The 22,572-nt window shown below is 41.1% G+C and overlaps 2 protein-coding genes across 8 annotated transcripts in view; one reads left to right on the top strand and one right to left on the bottom strand.

The window, feature by feature from the left end:
- LOC6033417 overlaps window positions 1-22,572 on the bottom strand; it is a 106,771-nt gene that overhangs the window by 9,684 nt on the left and 74,515 nt on the right. The gene's annotated exons all lie outside the window — the stretch shown is intronic.
- LOC6033418 lies at window positions 9,445-15,314 on the top strand. Its single transcript, XM_001843819.2, has 3 exons — window positions 9,445-10,659; window positions 10,734-10,999; window positions 14,958-15,314. Exons 1-3 carry the CDS (start codon window positions 9,480-9,482, stop codon window positions 15,279-15,281), a joined length of 1,770 nt encoding a protein of 589 aa, XP_001843871.2. The 5' UTR covers window positions 9,445-9,479; the 3' UTR covers window positions 15,282-15,314.

The following is a 22,572-nucleotide window of genomic DNA, read 5'->3' as shown; positions in this document are numbered from 1 at the left end:
TTAGCCGTATGTTTCTTATTTCTCTTTCCAAAGTATTTTCTCCACAATAAATAAGGAAACTGGCGGGTCTGGCGAGCTTTGTTGGTCGAAGCCACCAACCGTTTGGCGTAGTCACGCGGTCCTTCTGGGCCAAGCCGAGAGGTGCCAGTGTGACTGATCATGCCAAGATGTATTAAATTCAAACAAATATCCGCACCCTTATCGGTATCGCGATCTTTTCTTTACGGAGGATTCGAATAAATTAGCGTGGACTGGGGTAACTTTGGTTAAACAAGGTTATTTTTATAGTCCGACTTAATTACACATAAGATAAGATGAGCAGCATCCAACCGAGAGGAAAGAGTTCGTGTTTAGATTGTTCATAGAAATATCCTCAAACATAAAACTAAAACAGTCTTTTTGCAATTCCGTCGTGAAAATACTTACTTTTCCTGTCATTCTTGAACGACGAAATAGCCTACTTTTCTGTACCAAAAATAACAGAATCGAATAGCAACACTTTTCAAAATATATGCTGAAAAGTTCTACCTTTCAGCACTCAAATGGGTGCTGAAAAGTTGAACTTTTCAGCACTTGTTTCGAAAAGTAACACTTTTAAACATTTTTTTGATTTAAACGATTTATTGACAAAATACATGAAAATTTGACATAAAATTTCACTCAGTGTATGTTTTTTGGAATTGCAAAAAATGTTATAAGGCTTTCTAGGCCCAGTGAAAAAAATATAATTTAACTCAAAAATGACGAACTTCTCGTCACAGTGTCCTGATGCAAACAATGATCGAGCTGTAGCTGTCACAGCCCTGCGAAGTATGTTGTCTGACATATCGGGCAGCCAGTCAAAAAAAACCAGCTAGAAGTCGCCTGACAAAAAACTTTTGCTAGAAAGAGATAGGAAACCTGATGCAAACAAACGTCCAGCTGTAATGTAAACATACTTTGAATGTATTGGTAAATTTCTGACTAGAAAGCCTTATATGGAACTCGTTGCAAAACTTGATTTTTTCAGCACTCTTCGTATTTATCCAACTCGGTGAACCTCGTTGGGTAAATGTACGACTAGTGCTGAAAAAATCCTCTTTTTGCAACTTGTTGCATAAACTACTATTACATGTTCCGTTACATGAAGATGTCAGCCTTCGAGTGTGGTTCCAATTAGCACCACATGTCCACACCGACCTCAGCTAACTGTGTAAACAAGTTTTCACAACTCTATTGATGGTACAAGACAGTCGGTCCCAGCGTGAAACACCACCAATGCAATGGGGTAGCAAAATAAAAAAGAGTAAAGTCTATAAAAAATAAAACCCCCCGCCGTTGGGAAAACGGCAAAATTGCAATTTATGCTGTCCTAACCATATTGGGCACTGATGAACAAGATATGAGTTTGTTACTGTTAATTTCATAATTTACCGCCTTTATGAATGCCTTTTTGTGCGGTATAGTCGCGAGCCCTTCGGTCGGTCATTTTATGGTCAATCAGGACGGGCGCGAGCCATATGGCGAGGAAAATGAAGTCTTTTTTGGTCTAACAAACGAAAATGCCGTCCGTGTTGGCCCTTGGAAAATGTGGTCCAATAGCACTAGCGTGCCCAGGTTCTCAAGGAAGGTGGGGCAAAATATTAGAGTTTTGAAAATTTCGTCGTTTATGGACACCCCCTGCCCAATTTTAGAACAAATTTCCGAGGATGGTGGGGCAACTGCCCCCTGTTGCCCCACCCTGGGCACGCTAGTGTCCAATAGTTTAGAAGCCAACTTATTGAAACATTGCCACTTCTGTTCTATGTTTTACAGATCTGTAACGGGTACAGAGTAACCTCTTTTTACGCGATGTGTTCCGTTTTTCTAATTTGGCGATTTCTCTGGAATGACGTAATTTTTTTTTTCAATTCAATTTGTGAATTTAGCAGTTCTGTTCCAGGATGTTACATTTGCAATTCAGGGATTTGGAATCCTTTCAACTGAGATCAATTCATATGGGTAATTCTCCGCCAACTCACACAGCAGTTGCCCCGACCCCTCTTCGATTTGCGTGAAACTTTGTCCTAAGGGGTAACTTTTGTCCCTGATCACGAATCCGAGGTCCGTTTTTTGATATCTCGTGACGGAGGGGCGGTACGACCCCTTCCATTTTTGAACATGCGAAAAAAGAGGTGTTTTTCAATAATTTGTAGCCTGAAACGGTGATGAGATAGAAATTTGGTGTCAAAGGGACTTTTATGTAAAATTAGACGCCCGATTTGATGGCGTACTCAGAATTCGAAAAACGTATTTTCATCGAAAAACACTAAAAAAGTTTTAAAAATTCTCCCATTTTCCGTTACTCGACTGTAAAAATTTTTGGAACATGTCATTTTATGGGAAATTTAATGTACTTTTCGAATCTACATTGACTCAGAAGGGTCATTTTTTCATTTAGAACAAAAATTTTCATTTTAAGATTTCGTGTTTTTTCTAACTTTGCAGGGTTATTTTTTAGAATGTAACAATGTTCTACAAAGTTGTAGAGCAGACAATTACAAAAATTTTGATATGTAGACATAAGGGGTTTGCTTATAAACATCACGAGTTATCGCGATTTTACGAAAAAAAGTTTTGAAAAAGTTGGTCGTCATCGATCATGGCCGTTCATGGTCACCCGCGACAGACACGGATGACGAAACAAAGAGAAACGCAAAAAGTAACTTTTTCAAAACTTTTTTTCGTAAAATCGCGATAACTCGTGATGTTTATAAGCAAACCCCTTATGTCTACATATCAAAATTTTTGTAATTGTCTGCTCTACAACTTTGTTGAACATTGTTATACTCTAAAAAATAACCCTGCAAAGTTAGAAAAAACACGAAATCTTAAAATGAAAAATTTTGTTCTAAATGAAAAAATGACCCTTCTGAGTCAATGTAGATTCGAAAAGTACATTAAATTTCCCATAAAATGACATGTTCCAAAAATTTTTACAGTCGAGTAACGGAAAATGGGAGAATTTTTAAAACTTTTTTAGTGTTTTTTTCAATGAAAAATACGTTTTTTCGGAATTCTGAGTACGCCATCAAATCGGGCGTTTAATTTTACATAAAAGTCCCTTTGACACCAAATTTCTATCTCATCACCATTTCAGGCTACAAATTTTTGAAAAGCACCTCTTTTTTCGCATGTTCTAAAATGGAAGGGGTCGTACCGCCCCTCCGTCACGAGATATCAAAACACGGACCTCGGATTCGTGATCAGGGACAAAAGTTACCCCTTAGGACAAAGTTTCACGCAAATCGAAGAGGGGTCGGGGCAACTTTTCCCGATTTTGTGTGAGTTGGTAGAGAATTACCCATATGTCTTTGCAGGTTGGATACATATTTCTACATTTAGATTTTGCTAGCTGAGTGCTCTTTTAGGGAAAACAAATTTTGAGGAAAAACCCTAGATCTATGGGGAATGACGCAACATTTCTGTAATATGAGCAATTCTCTACCAAAACCGAATATGAATTTTATTTGTATTTTTTATATCGACAAAACTTTGTGGGAGCCTTCCCTATGACCAAAGAAGCTATTTTGTGTCATTTGTTCACCCATACAAGTCTCCATACAGTACAAAAATGAAAAAAGAGGGAATATTCGAAAATCTGTGACTTTTCAAGGAATTTTCTGATCAATTTGATGTCTTCGGCAAAGTTGTTGGTATTGTTGAGTAATATCCAGAAAAATAGCTGAAAGAAAAAAAATGCGATTTTTTAATAACTTTTTTTAACAAAAACTCAATTTCCCAAAATACGTATATTTTTTTCCTGCTATATGTTTTAGGGTACCAAAACCCGCAACTTTTGAGCCATAAAGAAGGATGGTTAAAAATTCTACCGCCGAGTCATGAATTTTAGAAAAAATAGTGATTTTTGGAAAAAATCTAAATTTCATACATATTTTTTTACCAATTTTTTTAATCTAAAATTGAATTTGCAATCGAAATGCACTTTACACATTTTTTATATAGGGCCCTTTTTTCAAGATATAGACACCAACAGTTGGATTTCAGCGAAATATGTGCAGTTTTTCGATTTCTAAAAATAGAGACCATTGTCGTGATCGGGGACTTTCTTTTATAATAAAAACACAGATATTTTGCAATTAACAAACAACACGTCTTATTCCACAGAAATTAACCACAAAACTGATTTGACAATCTTCATTCTCTCTTTCGCCGGCCACGCGCATCTCGTTATTTTCTCGCTCGTTGTTCTCTCTCGCAGCTCGCTAGCGCGCTCTCGCACTCAATCCACAATCAGCTAACAAGGCAATATTCATGAAGGTGCGCACTTTTTGTTGCGCTCTTAACTCTTATTTACGAATTATATCAATCTTATAATAAATACTCATTTAATAATTTATTACATATTCAATCCTGCAACCCATAATCCCTACAACCATGAGTGACCATTTCTGAAAAATAAATGTTTATTTGCAATAAAATTGTCTAAGAGACATTAAAGATTGGACCTCTGGTTGCTGAGATACAGCGGCTTAAAGAAAAAGAAACAGGAAAATTGAAGTTTTCTAAGTCTCGCCCAAACAACCCTCCATTTTCTAATGTTGTCTCAGCAACTTACAGTATGTAAAAAAAGTATTTACACCCCTTGGGCACTATGCACATTTTGTGATGAAACATGTAAAAAAATTAAAGTTTGACAGGAACCTAGTACTACGTTTTGTTCAGAAACTCATGCCAAACATTTTGCTCTAAAAAACTCATGAAAAGATGATTTCTATAAAAAGTTATATAACAAATACTATTACGAAAATAAAAAAAGGTGCAAAAAAAGTTTGTACACCTTTCGAAAAATTAACATAAATAATGTTATTTGTTGACAAATCACCATAAATCCAGTCTGCCAACTCCAAATAGGCATCCTTGACTGATTAAAAAAATAATTTGGATTGAATATAAAGTTTACTAACTACTTTGTATAAAAGTTTATATAACTCTGGAAATTCTATATAAAACTTATCTAAACTTAATTTTGCAAACTTTAAATTCAACTAAATGACAATATATTACCATAGAATTGCTAAATAAACATTTTGGAGTGGGTATAACACCGTTTTGGGGGTATTAGTATCGATAGAATAGATTTTTCGTTGGAATTTCGTACCAACCCGGAATTACGTCGTCGGAAAATCCGCCGGCATCCGAACCGGTACACGATTCACAAGTCAACTAATGTGAAATCGGAAAGGGCATAAAATTTCCGATCTTTTGATTCTCAAACATCTAGGTTTTCTTAAAAACCTACGTTTTTAAATACCTGGGCAAAAAGTAAGTTTGATCCACGAGAACAAAAATTACTAAATTCCATGCATTTTTGGCAGGTTGCTCAAACGAAACCATAACAACGTTTTTGCTTAGGTATTTAAAAACTTGGGTTTTATAGAAAACCTGAATGTATGGGTATCAAAAGATCGGAAATTTTATGCCCTTTCTGATGCCACATAGGTTGACTTGTGAATTGTGGACCGGTTCAGATGCCGGCGGATTTTCCGACAACGTAGTTCCGGGTTGGTACGAAATTCCAACGAAAAATCTATTCTAGCGATACAAAGATCCCCAAAACGGTGTTATACCCACTCCAGAATGTTTATTTAGCAATTTTATGGTAATATATTGACATTTAGTTAAAGTGAAAGTTTGCAAAATTAAGTTTGGATAAGTTTTATATAGAATTTCCAGAGTTATTTAAACTTTTATACTAAGTAGTTAGTAAACTTTATATTCAATCCAAATTATTTTTTTTAATCAGTCAAGGATGCCTATTTGGAGTTGGGAGACTGGATTTATGGTGATTTGTCAACAAATAACATAATTTATGTTAATTTTTCGAAAGGTGTACAAACTTTTTTTGCACCTTTTTTATTTTTGTAGCAGTATTTGTTATATAACTTTTTATAGAAAACAACTTTTCATGAGCTTTTTGTAGCAAAATGTTCAGCATGAGTTTCTGAACAAAACGTAGTACTAGGTTTCTGTCAAACTTTAAATTGTTACATGTTTCATCACAAAATGTGCACAGTGCCCAAGGGGTGTAAATACTTTTTTTTAATACTGTATGGTCTGTTTTTCAATGTTATAATATGAAACATTCGTAAAATTTTCCGATCTATTCGAAAACAATTATTTTAATTTTTTTGAATCAAGACTAACATTTCAAAAGGGCGTAATATTAAATGTTTAGTTAAAAAAAAGAGAGCTGAAGCCGATATTTTTGACCTGATCATCTTTATTTATTTTGACCCGGTTAATGCACAAGGAGGGAAACGTACTTATTCTCCATACAAACTTTGGAGAAAATACATTCATCCCTGTCTAAATATTGAAAAAAGAAAATCAAGGTGGTGTGTTACTGGATACTCCAAAGTAACAAAAAAAGCAAAGAATTTTTTGGTCGACCATTGTTTAAATTATTTGTTTTCTTTTGTTGCGTGCACAAGAATTTTTGGTGCATTTTTATTGAATTGAAATTAGCATTAGCATTAGCATTAGCATTTGGAGGACGCCCCACCACCGGAAGGCTCCACAACGCTTATCCCACTGTTTGGTATGGTTGTGTTAGACCCTCATCCGGAACAATAATCCAACACGGGAGATACCATGTCTTCATCTTTTGATGAGTGTGTAATACAGCCCAGGGCATAAGGGGGTCCACGCCGGGTCCAAGCTATCCTCGGGGAAATGAAGGAATGTTAGTAAACACCTATCTAAAGTGCGCAGGGACCCCTACGTCACCTTAGTGGTATAGATGTTTGTAGGGAGGTTTTGGACTCAATGTTAGTAGGAGAGGTAGAACCTAGGATATACCCCGAAAGGTATTGCGGGCAAATCAAGTAGAGTTAGTTTTTATTATTAAACATATACTTGTGACTGTATAGTGTAAATAATGCATGATTTATATTTTTTATATTTTAAGCCACGGCAGATACAACGCGACGAAGCCGTGCTTGATTAAATTGATTGTAGTATTACTAAACTAACCATTTACTCATGTAAATGCAATGCTGATTAAACACAGTTTTAACATGTCTGCTATTAAACTCAAGCTACCGACTGTAAGAGTAAAAAGGAGTTTATATTTTACCTTAAATGATTATATGTTTAAGCGAAATTCGAGGTTATACATGATTTAATAAATAATTGGAATCTTGATTTTAAACTCTTACAGCGATGCGGAGTAAAAAATAATTATTTATTTGTTTAATTTAAATTGAGAGTTAAATACAAATTAAAACGACCGATTCAAAAGCATACTTAGTTAATATTTCATTTTTGTTGTGTAATGGGAATAATCAGCATATTTAATATGTTTGAATTTAAATACAATAAAAATGGAAAGTCCTCACCAAGTTTTCATTATCGGCATCTGTGGGAGTCGGCTAGTGTAAGATGCAACAGTTGAGAAAAAAAAAGCTCGAGAAAAAGAAAAAAAAGAAAAAGCCTCCAGAATTTTTAAATAATTCTTGAGATAAATGCTCCCCTCTGGCATCCCTGCGCACCAACACTGAAAACAAAAACAACCCTGCAAGATTATCTCAGCAGCACAACTATACGCTACACACACTACGAACTCTTGCTCTCATCCATATTGAGCACAAACACAAAGACTGCCCACAAAAGTTCCCACAATTTTCGCTCTCAATGAAACAAAAGTAATTCCTAGCAAGATGGGAGTTGAGCGTGAAATATAAAAGTGCGTGTGCTCAACAAGGAGCGAACTCACCGCGCACTCCAACAGCCAGCAGCACCAACACACCGACAGCCCCGACTGCCTACACGCGAAGTTTGTGTTGATGACGATGATGATGATTACGACGAAACACACATCAGCAGCGGCAGCAAGCTTATCGGGCTCGCGACCAAAGGCATAAGAGAGCAAAAGCCTCGGCAAAATCACTCTCCGCTCACTTTTCACTTAAATCTGCTTTTCTTGCGCGTCAAGACCACCACTGTGACAATACACACGCAGCTATCGGGCTCACTAACACAACAAAGAAATCGATCGGAGGGCGAAGCTCTAGCCTGCTAACGTTTCAAGCCGCCATCTTAAAGCGACTGTGATTGAATTTTCTTTCCAATTAAACACCAATTCTTGATGAAAAATCATCTGAACTCCATCTTCCACGTTATTCCACAGCGCACCCGAATTGAAAGAAGCACTTTTAACGAATTAAACTACTGTTTATCACCAAAAAACTCAGATTCTCAATCACGAGCAGGAAAAAAACGACCGAATCGGGCAACCAGTGTTGCCACTCCGCATTTTTATTGAATTGAAATCGGTCAGAAATACATTGTTTTAAAGTCAAATTACATCACACAAGTCTCATTATTGACATCCAAGCACGATGCCACATTCAAGCACGCATCCCAACCCAATCAATCACCGGGATGAGCACACTCCTTGCTCATTACGGGCCGCAAAATAAATGGATCGTCAAAATTATCCTATTCCATATAAAGTCATAAAAACATTTTTCATCTGCGAAGGCCCATCTCGATACGATGCAAGTAGGGTAGATGTTCCTATTTTGGGTCCTAATTTTTCTCAAGGGTCCAAATATTTTCTTCTCTGGTTGGGCGTTGAATAAGTGATGGATCTATTTTGGTCTTCAAAACTAATAAAATAAAATCAAGTAACAACTATGCGGAATAATTTAAGGTCGACGTGCGCCAAAAACCGCTCTTTTGGAACCATCATCAGGCTCATCTTCGAAGCTCCAAAACGAAACTGCCACGCAATTACCGGGGCCGCCGCCAACAACAATAATTCTGAATGGTTTCGCTTTTCAGCTTCCGACGCAACATGTCCCCCCGCCCATTTTGGACGGACGCACTTTCAACCGGCGGAGGAATTCGCGCGCCAACATGTCACGACTTTATTGTAGAAGTTTCACCCGGTGCGACTCTTTTTTGGGGTTGATTTTGCTTTCATTGCTGGCAAAGATATTCCAAGCTCGGCCGAAGGCCGTTTGCGGTTTGGCTCTTCCAGAAGAAAGCTCAAACTTGACGTCCACAAAACGGAACGGAACCAGCACACGATCTTTGGCCGGGTTCATGCGCGATGGTACAAGCTGCCAATCACGATTGGCGCGCGCATTGTTACGGGGTAGGGTGAGTAATGTGACTCAACTTGGCGCGAAGAAGTTCTACATGATCACGAGCAAGTTCGTCGCCTGGCGTGGCCCAAGTCTTTTCGGCATATTTTGGGGTTTATGTTGTTTTTTCGGGAGTCGGGCACGCTGAAGTAATGTTATTAAGTTGTTTCGAAATTGCTTTCAGGAAATTGTCACCGATCGTGATCGTTGCCACTGTGGTAGCAATTTTTATGCAGATTTCGACGCATGCAGTTGGAATTGGTTATAAAAGTGAGACCATTTGATGGTCAGCTTTCAGTTTCGGTGACGGTTTGATTCGGGAATGAACTAAAGTTGATCGCGACGGAAATGACTGGGATACTGGTGATCTTGTGTGGACTAGCGATCCAAGGTGTTTTTGGGGATGTGTTTGCTTCGAAGAGTATTACCAGAGCATTGGTACCTCCACGTCGGGAAAGTGATTACAGGAGAGGATATCCTCCAACAACCCCTTTACCGGAAGTGATAGTGAATCGTGATTTTGTTAGTACAACTGCGACTCCTCAAAGAGATTCTCAAGGATATTTCTACGATCCACCGAGTAATGCATACATACCGCCGGAACAATCGTTTGCCGACGAACCAGTTCCACCTACAAACCTTGCCGACGAGTATCCATCGATCGACAACCAATACCTGCCACCGAACGAGGAGCTACCCCCACTGGGACCACCGATCTTCTCCGATCCTCCCACAAATGAGTACATCCCACCTGCCCAACCACAACCTCCACAACGGGATGAGATCGTGATCGTTACGACGGAAGCAGGCTACCAGTACAACCCACCAAGTTCTCCAGCTCCTCCGTTTGCCGACGAAGGAGTACCAAACAACAACAACGGGTACAACTACGATCCTCCAGCAAACGGATACCTTCCTCCTACCGGACGAGCCCTGCGGGACGAAGTCCCGACCGGCTCTCGAACTCCAATCCGACTACAGCTGAACGAGCTGACATGTCTCCCAAATGTCGGAGGGTTCTTCCGATCCACGATCACCATCCAAAGCCCGATCGATAGCTCACCCCTCGTTGACATAGAAGACGATAGCGATCTTACCGGTTGTAACGTGCGCGTAGAGCAGACTCGAATCACCGTCAACATCGACGTCGCTGACTTTAGCAAGTGCGGCGTTCAGCAGTGTGGTCCCAGTGCTCGTGAACTCTGTCTAAGACTGCGCTTTCCTCAAATCGGAGGGATGCGAACGGTTACGGACGCCATCTTGACGCTGCAGTGCAAGATCCAGCAGCGGGTCGTGGCGCGGACGCACTCCGTCCGCGTAGGGATCAGCAACGACGCTCAGGCAAGAAGTGCCAGCGACACAGGAACGTTCGCCTACGGTGGATCCCAGCGGCCCTTTCGTTCCCAGCTAGGTCTCTTTCGGAGAGGCCAGGGCAATGGGAACCGATTCACGCGATCGCTCGAACCCGGCGGTGCCGTCATGCTCGGCGAAGAGCTCCTGTTGCGGACCCAAGTTCGCAGTGGAGATGGTTAGTGTGCTCGCATCACCCGCCCACCAACAAACCCCTCAAAAATCCGAACCTTACAGAACTCCCCATTTCAGGCTGGAACTACACCCGGCTGTCGGATGTGGCGATGCTGCGGCTGTCGGCGAGCGGAACGGTGCTGAACTCGGCCACCTTGGTGACCACCAACGGGTGTCTGAATCCGTCGATGAAGGCCGTCTGTCCGGCGGCGCCGGTGCTGGAGACGCCGCTGAGCTACCGGTTGGGACTGCGGGCGGCCATGTTCCAAGGGATGCGCAGCGGAGACGAGATGGTGCTGAGGGTGCGCGTAGTGGGGTGTGTGGATCGGAGAGAGTGCACGGTGGTAGGTTGAGAGGAGTTTTGAGGGGTTTTGTGATTTGTTTTTGGGACTATAAACACTTTCTTAAATAGTGAGATCGATTGGTTTAGAATTAGTTTTTGCAAGGCAGAGTCGTGGAGATGAAGTCGAATTTATTGAAGTTGTCTGACTCCAGAGTTGACAAATTATCAACAACTCAGTTGGTGAGTCGGAACCGATGGAATCAGGTCTTTTGAAGAGCTGGATTCGAAGTCGGTAAATCTTGAAGGCAGAAGTCAGTTTTGAAGTCGAAAATGAAAAATATTAAAATTTGCTAATTGTGGATGTTACATGACTAAAATTTTTACGTTGTATACACAAAAACAACCACAAAAAAAAACTAAGAAGACCAACGGGATTCAAACCCAGCTCTCACAAAGAGGACTGGTGCTTTAGCCCGTTCGGCTATCAGGCCGATGAAGATTGATATATTTCAGCGCTCGTCCGAGAGAACAAAGCTCGAGATTGGCGAGTAAATTATTCTCTCGAGGTTTATTTGCAAAAAAAGTCCACTCGTCAAAACAAAAATCAAAGTGTCAACTTTGGGAATCGAACCAGAGACCTTTGACATGCTAACCCAATGACTTAACTGCCTCGGCCAGCACAGCTTGGTGAACAAAAAGTGGTCAATCATTGGAGATTTATTATTTCAAATAACGAATGAACTGATTCGTTATGGTGGTGTGAGTTGGTAGCATTTTTCTCTAGATTTTGGCGCTGAGCCCTCAATAAATTTTGAGGGAACGATTCGCTACACTCAGAATTTTGGGTGTAGATTTTACACTCGGGCCTATAAATTATAAATGGAGCAAATACGAAGCATAACCAAACAGTCAGTTAATGTTTCCATTAGGAACGAGAAGGATGGACAACCATCAAAATCATTTTAATTTTTAGTCTGTCGATACACCATGCAAAAACAACATAAAAGGCTTTCAATTGAAATAATGAGAATCATTATGGTGAATGACCAATTTTCAATATTTTTAGAGCATTGGACAAGTTTTGCAATAATCCATTCTTGAATTTGATGCCTACAGAATATATTAATCACTTCGAAACTTATTGTTGACCTCTTTGCAGTGAAGGACTTGTTATTATATTCGGGTCAAAAATTTAATAATGGAATATCCGCCGTCGAGCAGTTTTCAAAAGTTCGCTCCGTAAGAAAAACATTGTAGAAAAAAGCAAAAGCTGCTCGACGGCTGGTGCTTCATATAAATTCAATACTTGGGAACACTACAACCAGGATACGAAATAAATAAAATGCTTCTGAGCAGTTCTCTCAGATTTCGGTCATTAGATTTTTTTTGTATTTTTTAATCCGACTGAAACTTTTTTGGTGCCTTCGGTATACCCAAAGAAGCCATTTTGCATCATCAGTTTGTCCATATAATTTTCCATACAAATTTGGCAGCTGGCCATACAAAAATGATGTAAGAAAATTAAAAAATATGTATCTTTTGAAGGAATGTTTTGATCGATTTGGTGTCTTCGGCAAAGTTGTAGGTATGGATATGGACTAAACTGGAAAAAATGATACAAGGTAAACAAATTTTGGGTGATTTTTTATTTAACTTTTTGTCACTAAAACTTGATTAGCAAAAAAATATTATTTATTTTTATTTTTTGAAATGTTTTAGAGGACATCAAATGCCAACATTTCAGAAATTTCCAGATTGTGCAAAAAATCTTTGAGCGAGTTATGAATTTTTAAATCAATACTGATTTTTTCAAAAAAATCGAGAAATTGGTCGCAAAAATTTTTCAACTTCATTTGTCGATGTAAAATTAAATTTGCAATCAAAAAGTACCTCAGTGAAATTTTGATAAAGTGTGATAAAGACTAACATTTCAAAAGGGCCAAACATTCAATATTACGCCCTTTTAAAATGTTAGTCTTGGTTTAAAAATTTTGAAAATATTTTTTTCGAAAAGATCGGAAAATTTCACGAATGTTTAAAATTTAAACATTGAAAATCGGACTATTAGTTGCTGAGATATCGACATTAGAAAATGGTGCGTTGTTTGGGTGGTACCTAGAAAACATAAATTTTCCTGTTTTTAAACCTTTGCATGGAAATATCTCAGCAACAAAGGGTCGTATAAACAAAGTTCAAAAATGCAAAATATAGAGAGCTTTCTCAGCTTTTCAAAAATATTTTTTTTAAAGGTGGGCAAACATGTGCACTAATTTTAAAAAATAAAAAAACTGCGACTATTTTCAAAAAAGTCACCATAAAATGGATTTAGCTTGAAAACGGTGCACTTTATCAAAATTTCACTAAAGTACTATTTGATTGCAAATTTGATTTTACAACGAAAAATGAAGTTGAAAAATTTTTGCGACCAATTTTTCGATTTTTTGAAAAAATCAGTATTGATTCAAAAATTTATAACTCAAAGATTTTTTGCACAACCTGTAAATTTCTGAAAAGTTGGCATTTGATAACATTAAAACATATAAAAAAATTAAAATGGTGTTTTTTTTTGCAAATCAATTTTAAGTGACAAAAAGGTAAACAAAAAATCACCCAAAATTTTTTTACCTTGTATCATTTTTTTCAGTGTAGTCCATATCCATACCTACAACTTTGCCCAAGACACCAAATCGATCAAAAAATTCCTTCAAAAAATACAGAGTTTTGAATTTTCATGCATCATTTTTGTATGGCCAGCTGCCAAATTTGTATGGAAAATTATATGGACAAACTAATGATGCAAAATGGCTTCTTTGGGCATACCGAAGGTACCAAAAAAGTTCAGTCGGATTAAAAAATACAAAAAGTAAAATTTAAGAAAAAGACCGATTTCGTAGAGAATTGCTCTTCTCCGAAAATAAGTCTAAAATTCATTATCTGAAGCCTTGGTTAATAAAAACATACTCTTTTATGTTTACATTTTTGAGTTCAAATTCGAGTTTAGTTACACCCATCGGAGTATTGCGCGTATTCCCGAGAAAGACATGCGGCAAACCAGCCTCGAAACGACGCGCCGCACTTTCGGCAAAAGCGTGCTGTCAAATCCCATACTGCGCGTTTTGTTTTTGTTGATCTTCTAGGTATGTTTTATAGTGTACCAAAAGTGCAGAAAATCGCTGGCAACAATGTCTATGGCATATTCTGACATGCCGCGCGGCGCGCCGTCGAGCAGTTTTTGACAGTTCGCTTCATAAGAAATATACATTGTAGAAAAAACTAAAACCGATCGACGGCGGATGCTCCAATGGTCCAATGATATTTTGAGTATTCTATTATCCCCAAATCGGTTACAGATTCCTACTAGAACCTAGGTGCCCGAAAGCTTGATTGTTGAGGCAATTGCAAACCTCTTTTTACACCTTAGCTTCCATCCACCCCGGGATTCGAACTGAAGACCTTTGGATTGTGAGTCCAACTGCCTACCAACGACTCCACCGAGACAAGACCCAGGGAGACGACTTCTACACCTGGACTGAGCTCTCGACCAAGGTTAGGACCGCGACCAACATTTACTTCCCCGTCCGATGGAAGGCGTGATCAGACCAATCTCGCCTCGAAAAATACCACCGGGACCTTCTGGGATCGAACCAAGGCCGATTGGGTGAGAGGCAACCACGCTTACCCCTACACCACGGGTCTCGGCTCTGAAGATTTGATTATCCGAAGTTAAACTTTTACGATTTTTGTAAAATGCTCGAAATAGAAAAAGAAACAACTTTCGGTGAAAGTCAAATTAAACAGAAATGTTCATAAAAAGCTGCTCTATTGGTTGGTGTACTTGGTTTTATTAAATTTTAAGGAACAATCCGGATTATCAAGCGCCATTCACACACAGCTTAGAGTGGTGAGAATGGGTATATTTTCCCTATTTTAACTCTAATTTTGTTTTTGTTTCATAATAGCACCTAATTTAAACCCAACTTTAGTATAAATTGTTAACCAATGTGTCTCCCCTCTTGAAGGACAATTGCGCAACCGTTCGTTCGAAACGTGATGTCTCCGACAATTCCTCGCTAGAAACGACGACATCGACGACCACGCCGCCATCCCCGGAACACGAACTTCCCTCGGAAATCACCTCGATATCGTTCCGAATCATGTTGCCATCCGACGGTGACCTTCACCCGGTTGACTCGGCGCCCTCATCATCGCCGTCGGTTCTCACGCTCACCGCGGTGGCAATTTCGCTGATAGTGGTGACGGCCCTGCTCGTACTGCTGGCCTTCGGGAAACTGTATCGAACCCGCAAGCAACACCCGACCTACGACGAGTATCGATCGGATTAGAGAGATCGGTGGAGGATGCGATGAAAAGGGTTTCTTTCCAGTTCTTTCCTTCTTTTTTTACAGTTGTTTTACAATTGTTAGTGCAACCGTAGAGCAACAAATATCCAATTCTATCTGTAAGAAAATCTATTACACCCTTTTCACACGTTACCCCCGAGATGAAAGTGAACGCTTGACTTGAGTTCTGCCTGCGCGCATGCCTTAGCTATTAAGATACCGGCCGGATCAAACAGATGTTCAGGGAACGAATACTCGCCGATGCACAAATGTGCAACAAAAAAAAGTGAGCAACCACAGGTCGTAAAAAAAACGTCGAGCCCCGTCGGTTAAATAAGTTATTATATTATTTATTGTCGCGTCGACTGGTTTGTGTCGTGCGGATTCTACCGAAGAAAAAACTAAGTCACTTGGGAAGCAACAGCAGAGATAAAAAAAAGGTTGGAAGCTTAATGAAATCTCCTGAGAGTTATATTACCTCATCATCGGTGGACGAACGGCGGCACGATCGGTCGAGTCGTATGGCGCGCGCATTTTGTACCAACTAGTTGCAGAGGCCCTTCTATGAACTGTTGTGGTCTCCAGGGAGAAGGGAACCGCAGTCTATCAGCAAGTGATCGTGAGCAACTTTGCGATTATTATGGTTTTTTTTTTGTGTAGTTTAATTTAATAAATTATTTATATTTATCATAGACTTTTTCTTGTGATTACCCCTAAACAATTGTGATTGGAAGCTGTCAATTCAATTTCAATCAAATAGTTTTTGAAAAATGATTGGAAAATAACTTGAGCTGTATCCAACCTTCATGTTTTGCAATAGGTTATCCAAAATAAGAAAGAAATTCTCTGAGCCTTCGATTGACGATTTTAAACTACATCATTAGTTTACACAAACAAATTGTATGAATGGTATCTATCGTATACAGTTAAACCTCGTATAAGAGCGCCTCGCATATGCAACTTTGCATATACGAGTCATTCCACCTGATTCGGTTTTGTCGCAAGAGTTGCATATGCGAGGTACAGGGCTTATGGGATTTTGGCTATATGGGAGACATGGGCAATATTTTTATAAAAAATCAACTAAACTATACAAATTTATAGTGTTTTGGAATCATTATGAAGTCAGCTATACAGCTACACCAAATTTACATGGTTTACGATGTTCTAGATCATCTGAAACTTCGTCAAGTTAAGGCCTATGTGTTCAACGCCGTACAAGTATGAGGTAGGCGATTTGACTGTGGTTTTTGACCACAGATCATATCCGGATAGCCTCAGGGAGGTTCAGGGACTAGTCTACCGATATGTGGTGATGTTCTGGGTCTTCTCTACACCCAGAACTGGGCATCGGCATACGAGAGAATAAAGAGCACGATTCGGTAGTAAAATGGTACTGTGTGCGGACGGAGAGGATAAATCCCGAAATTGCCGTGAGTACTTTACTCATGGGTTCATTTTCCAAGAAAGTTCATCTATCAAAAAAATAAAAGTTCCGGTACCGAGATTCGAACCAAAGATCTTCGGCTTATTGAACCGTGCCTTTGCCGTATAGGCCTTCATGGTTCGGTGACTAAGTGGCGGTCATTTGTCCATATAAGCCACTCAATAGGATGAACTCGTCAATGAACGAATGAACACGCGAGAGGTCTTTACTCACGCAAAATAGTACTTTCCTCACGTTTCTTTTCGGGAGGACTTTCCCCTCGTTCTTTAACTTTGGGTGTAGAGTCCCGGGAGGTACGTCCGATGGGTCTACCGCCGTAACACGGCAGAGGTCGGTAGTTTTAAGCCTCAGATAATATCCGGATAGCCTCAGGGAGGTTCAGGGACTAGTCTACCGGTATGTGGTGATGTTCTGGGTCTTCTGTAGAGTCCCGGGAGGTACGACAGATGGGTCTACCGTCGTAACACGGCAGAGGTCGGTGTTTTTTGACCTCAGATCATATCCAGATAGACTCAGGGAGGTTCAGGGACTAGTCTACCGATATGTGGAGATGTTCTGGGTCTTCTATAGAGTCCCGGGAGTTACGACCGACGGGTCTACCGCCGTAACAAAGCAGAGGTCGATAGTTTTTGACCTTAGATAATATCCAGATAGCCTCAGTGAGGTTCAGGGACTAGTCTACCGATATGTGGTGATGTTCTGGGTCTTCTGTAGAGTCCCGGGAGGTACGACCGATGGGTCTACCGCCGTAACACGGCAGAGGTCGGTGTTTTTTGACCTCAGATCATATCCAGATAGCCTCAGGGAGGTTCAGGGACTAGTCTACCGATATGTGGAAATGTTCTGGGTCTTCTGTGGAGTCCCGAGAGCTACGCCTGAAGGGTCTACCGCCGTAATAAGGCAGAGGTCGATGGTTTTTGGCCTTAGATTATATCCAGATAGACTCAGGGAGGTTCAGGGACTAGTCTACCGATATGTGGAGATGTTCTGGGTCTTCTATAGAGTCCCGGGAGTTACGACCGACGGGTCTACCGCCGTAACAAAGCAGAGGTCGATGGTTTTTGACCTTAGATAATATCCAGATAGCCTCAGGGAGGTTCAGGGACTAGTCTACCGATATGTGGTGATGTTCTGGGTCTTCTGTAGAGTCCCGGGAGGTACGTCCGATGGGTCTACCGCCGTAACACGGCAAAGGTCGGTAGTTTTAGACCTTAGATCATATCCGGATAGCCTCAGGGAGGTTCAGGGACTAGTCTACCGGTATGTGGTGATGTTCTGGGTCTTCTGTAGAGTCCCGGGAGGTACAACCGATGGGTCTACCGCCGTAACACGGCAGAGGTTGGTGTTTTTTGACCTCAGATCATATCCAGATAGCCTCAGGGAGGTTCAGGGACTAGTCTACCGATATGTGGAAATGTTCTGGATCTTCTGTGGAGTCTCGAGAGCTACGCCAGAAGGGTCTACCGCCGTAATAAGGCAGAGGTCGATGGTTTTTGGCCTTAGATTATATCCAGATAGACTCAGGGAGGTTCAGGGACTAGTCTACCGATATGTGGTGATGTTTTGAGTCTCCTGTTAAGTCCCGGGAGTTACGGCCGATGGGTCTACCACCGTAACAAGATAGAGGTCGGAAGTTTTCGACCTCAGATCATATTCAGATAGCCTCAGGGTGGTTCAGGGACTAGTCTACCGATGTGTGGTAATATTCCTGGTCTTCTGTAGAGTCCCGGGAGTAACGGTCAATGGGTCTACAGCCGTAACTAGTCTACTGATATGTGGTGATGTTCTGGGTGATTTGTAAGATTTCGGGAGCTACGGCCGTTGGGTCTACCACCGTAACAAGATAGAGGTCGGAGGTTTTTGACCTCAGATCATATCCGGATAGCCTCAGGGAGGTTCTGGGGCTAGTCTACTGATCTGATAATTCTTTTGTAAGATCCCGGGAGTTACTGCCGATGGGTCTACCGCCGTAACAAGATATAGGTCTGTGGTTTTTGATCTCAGATCATATCCGAATAGTCTCAGGGCCGTTACTTCCGGGACTCTACAGAAGACCCAAAAGATCATAACACATCGGTAGACTAGTCCCTGAACCGTCCTGAGGCTATCCGGATATGATCTAAGATCATAATCCAGTGACCTCTGCCTTATTTCGGTGGTAGACCCATTGACCGTAACTCCTGGGACTCTACAGAAGACCCAGAACATCACCACACATCGGTAGACTAGTCCCTTAATCTCCCTGAGGCTATCTGGATATGATCTGAGGTCAAAATCCACCGACCTGAGCCATGCTACGGCGGTAGACCCATTGACCGTAATTCCCGGGACTCTACAGAAGACCCAGAACATCACCATATATCGGTAGACTAGTCCATGAACCTTCCTGAGGCTATCCGGATATGATCTGAGGTCAAAATCCACCGACTTCTGCCTTGTTACGGCGGTAGACCCATTGACCGTAGCTCCCGGGACTTTACAGAAGACCCAGCACATTACCAGAAGTCGGTAGACTAGTCCCTGAACCACCCTGAGGTTATCTGGATATGATCTGAGGTCAAAAACCTCCGAACTCTATCTTGTTACGGAGGTAGACCCATCGGCCGTAATTCGCGGGACTCTACGGGAGACCCAGAACATCACCACATATCTGTAGACTAGTCCCTGAACCTCCCTGAGGCTATCCGTATATGATCTGAGGTCAAAATCCACCGACCTCTGCCTTGTTACGGCGGTAGACCCATTGACCGTAGCTCTAGGGACTTTACAGAAGACCCAGCACATTACCAGAAATCGGTAGACTATTCCCTTAACCTCCCTGAGGCTATCCGGATATGAACTGAGGTCGAAGACCTCCGACCTCTATCTTGTTGCGGTGGTAGAGCCATCGGCCGTTACTCCTGGGACTCTACAGAAGACCCAAAAAATGACCACCATCGGTAGACTAGTCCCTGAACCACCCTGAGGCTATCCGAATATGATCTGAGGTCAAAAACTTCTGATCTGTATCTTGTTACGGTGGTAGACCCATCGGCCGTTACTCCCGGGACTCTACAGGAGACCCAGAACATCACCACATATCGGTAGACTAGTCCTTGAACCTCCCTGAGGCTATCCGGATATGATCTGAGGTCAAAAACCACCGACCTCTGCCGTGTTACGTCAGTAGACCCATCGGACGCAGCTCCCGGGACTCTACAGAAGACCCAGAACATCACCACATATCGGTAGACTAGTCCCTGAACCTCCCTTAGAATATCTGGATATTATCTAAGGTAAAAAAGCATCGACCTCTGCTTTGTTACGGCGGTAGACCCGTCGGTCGTAACTCTCGCGGCTCTATAGAAGACCCAGAACATTTCCACATATCGGTAGACTAGTCCCTGAACCTCTCTGAGTCTATCTGAATATGATCTAAGGTCAAAAACCATCGACCTCTGCCTTGTTACGGCGGTAGACACTTCAAGCGTAGCTCCCGGGACTCCACAGAAGACCCAGAACATTTCCAAATATCGGTAGACTAGTCCCTGAACCTCCCTGAGGCTATCTGGATATAATCTGAGGTCAAAAACATCTGACCTCTATCTTCTTACGGTGGAAGACCCATCGGCCGTAACTCCCGAGACTCTACAGGAGACCCAGAACATCACCACATATCGGTAGACTAGTCCCTGAACCTCCCTGAGGCTATCTGGATATGATCTGAGGTCAAAAACCACCAACCTCTGCCTTGTTACGGCGGTAGACCCTTCAGGCGTAGCTCTCGGGACTCCACAGAAGACCCAGAACATTTCCACATATCGGTAGACTAGTCCCTGAACCTCCCTGAGGCTATCTGGATATGATCTGAGGTCAAAAAACATCGACCTCTGCCGTGTTACGGCGGTAGACCCATCGCACAGTGGGCGAAATGGAACCCAAAATCGGACTTAATTCAACGCGGCTGGTTCCCTGGTATGAATAATAGTGTTTCTTATGTAAAAAAATCCGGGGAATCGATTGGTGATGGTTTCATCCACCGCACGAAACGGCATAGGGTCCATTTTGCCCCAATTCCCCATTTTTTTGCATTTTTTCTTGAAAATCGGTCTGTATTTAGAGCGGAGGCTTTATGCGGCCTTCCAAAATGCACTTAACTTATGTGAAAATGTCCCAGGAATCCAGTAAAAATAACCACTTGCACCGCAAAAATCATCTAGGGTCCATTTAACCCCAATTCCGCTATAAAAGCATTTTTGGCCGTTTTTAAATGTTAGGTCAGATTTTAAAAATCTGAAAATATTTTTATCGTAAAGATCAGACAATTTTACATAAAAATGACGATTTGCACTTGAAAGTTTGACACATTTATGTTGATATAGAAATTAAACTAAATAAAAAGATTGAAGAATCACTTTTGGGCCAATTTTCCCAAACGCAGAATTAACTGCCTTTCACATACATTTTATTTTTATCAACATAAATGTGTCAAACTATCAAGTGCAAATCGTCATTCTTATGTAAAATTGTCTGATCTTTACGATAAAAATATTTTCAGATTTTTAAAATCTGACCTAACATTTAAAAACGGCCAAAAATGCTTTTATAGCGGAATTGGGGTTAAATGGACCCTAAATGATTTTTGCGGTGCAAGTGGTTATTTTTACTGGATTCCTGGGACATTTTCACACGAGTTAAGTGCATTTTGGAAGGCCGCATAAAGCCTCCGCTCTAAATACAGACCGATTTTCAAGAAAAATTGTTAAAAAATGGGGAATTGGGGCAAAATGGACCCTTTGCCGTTTCGTGCGGTGGATGAAACCATCACCAATCGATTCCCCGGATTTTTTTTACATAAGAAACACTATTATTCATACCAGGGAACCAGCCGCGTTCAATTAAGTCCGATTTTGGGTTCCATTTCGCCCACTGTGCATCGGTCGTACCTCCCGGGACTCTACAGAAGACCCAGAACATCACCACATACCGGTAGACTAGTCCCTGAACCTCCCTGAGGCTATCCGGATATGATCTGAGGTCTAAAACTACCGACCTCTGCCGTGTTACGGCGGTAGACCCATCGGACGTACCTCCCGGGACTCTACAGAAGACCCAGAACATCTCCACATATCGGTAGACTAGTCCCTGAACTTTCCTGAGGCTATCCGGATATGACCTGTGGTCAAAAACCACAGTCAAATCGCCTACCTCATACTTGTACGGCGTTGAACACATAGGCCTTAACTTGACGAAGTTTCGGATGACCTAGAACATCGTAAACCATGTAAATTTGGTGTAGCTGTAAAGCTGACTTCATAACGATTCCAAAACACTATAAATTTGTATAGTTTAGTTGATTTTTTATAAAAATATAGCCCATGTCTCCCATATAGCCAAAATCCCATAAGCCCTGTACCTCGCATATGCGTGCTTCGCATAAGAAACCCCCATATGAGGTGCATATGCGAGGTATAGGAGAAGAAACTTTCTGGTCGATTTGGTGTTTTCGAATATTTCGACGCTGTCGTGCTATCTTGTCGCAGCCGCCATTTCGACGTTCCAAGAAAAACGCGTTTTAATGTTTGACCTTGAATAAACAAAAACTAGAGCACGCAATGTAAACAATAACAAACACGTTTTGTTTTGCTGACCATTATGTGCATTGTCCCGAAGTTTGATTGAAGTTGGTTGCTGAAGTCCCGAGTTGTGATAACAAATGTTTACGGTACCGTCATCTGGGGCGAAACGGGACACATGGGACGAATTGGGACAGCTGTTTTAGCCTTTTTACTGTACAATATTTTGATAGTTTTGATTAGTTTCGGATATAACAGACACATCTAAAATAGTGCATCGTTTTCCGAATTT

Source organism: Culex quinquefasciatus, chromosome 2 (genome assembly GCF_015732765.1).
Source record: "Culex quinquefasciatus strain JHB chromosome 2, VPISU_Cqui_1.0_pri_paternal, whole genome shotgun sequence".
Taxonomy (NCBI): domain Eukaryota; kingdom Metazoa; phylum Arthropoda; class Insecta; order Diptera; family Culicidae; genus Culex; species Culex quinquefasciatus.
The sequence above is the reverse complement of the archived record's forward strand: the minus strand, read 5'-3'. Positions and strand labels throughout refer to the sequence as shown.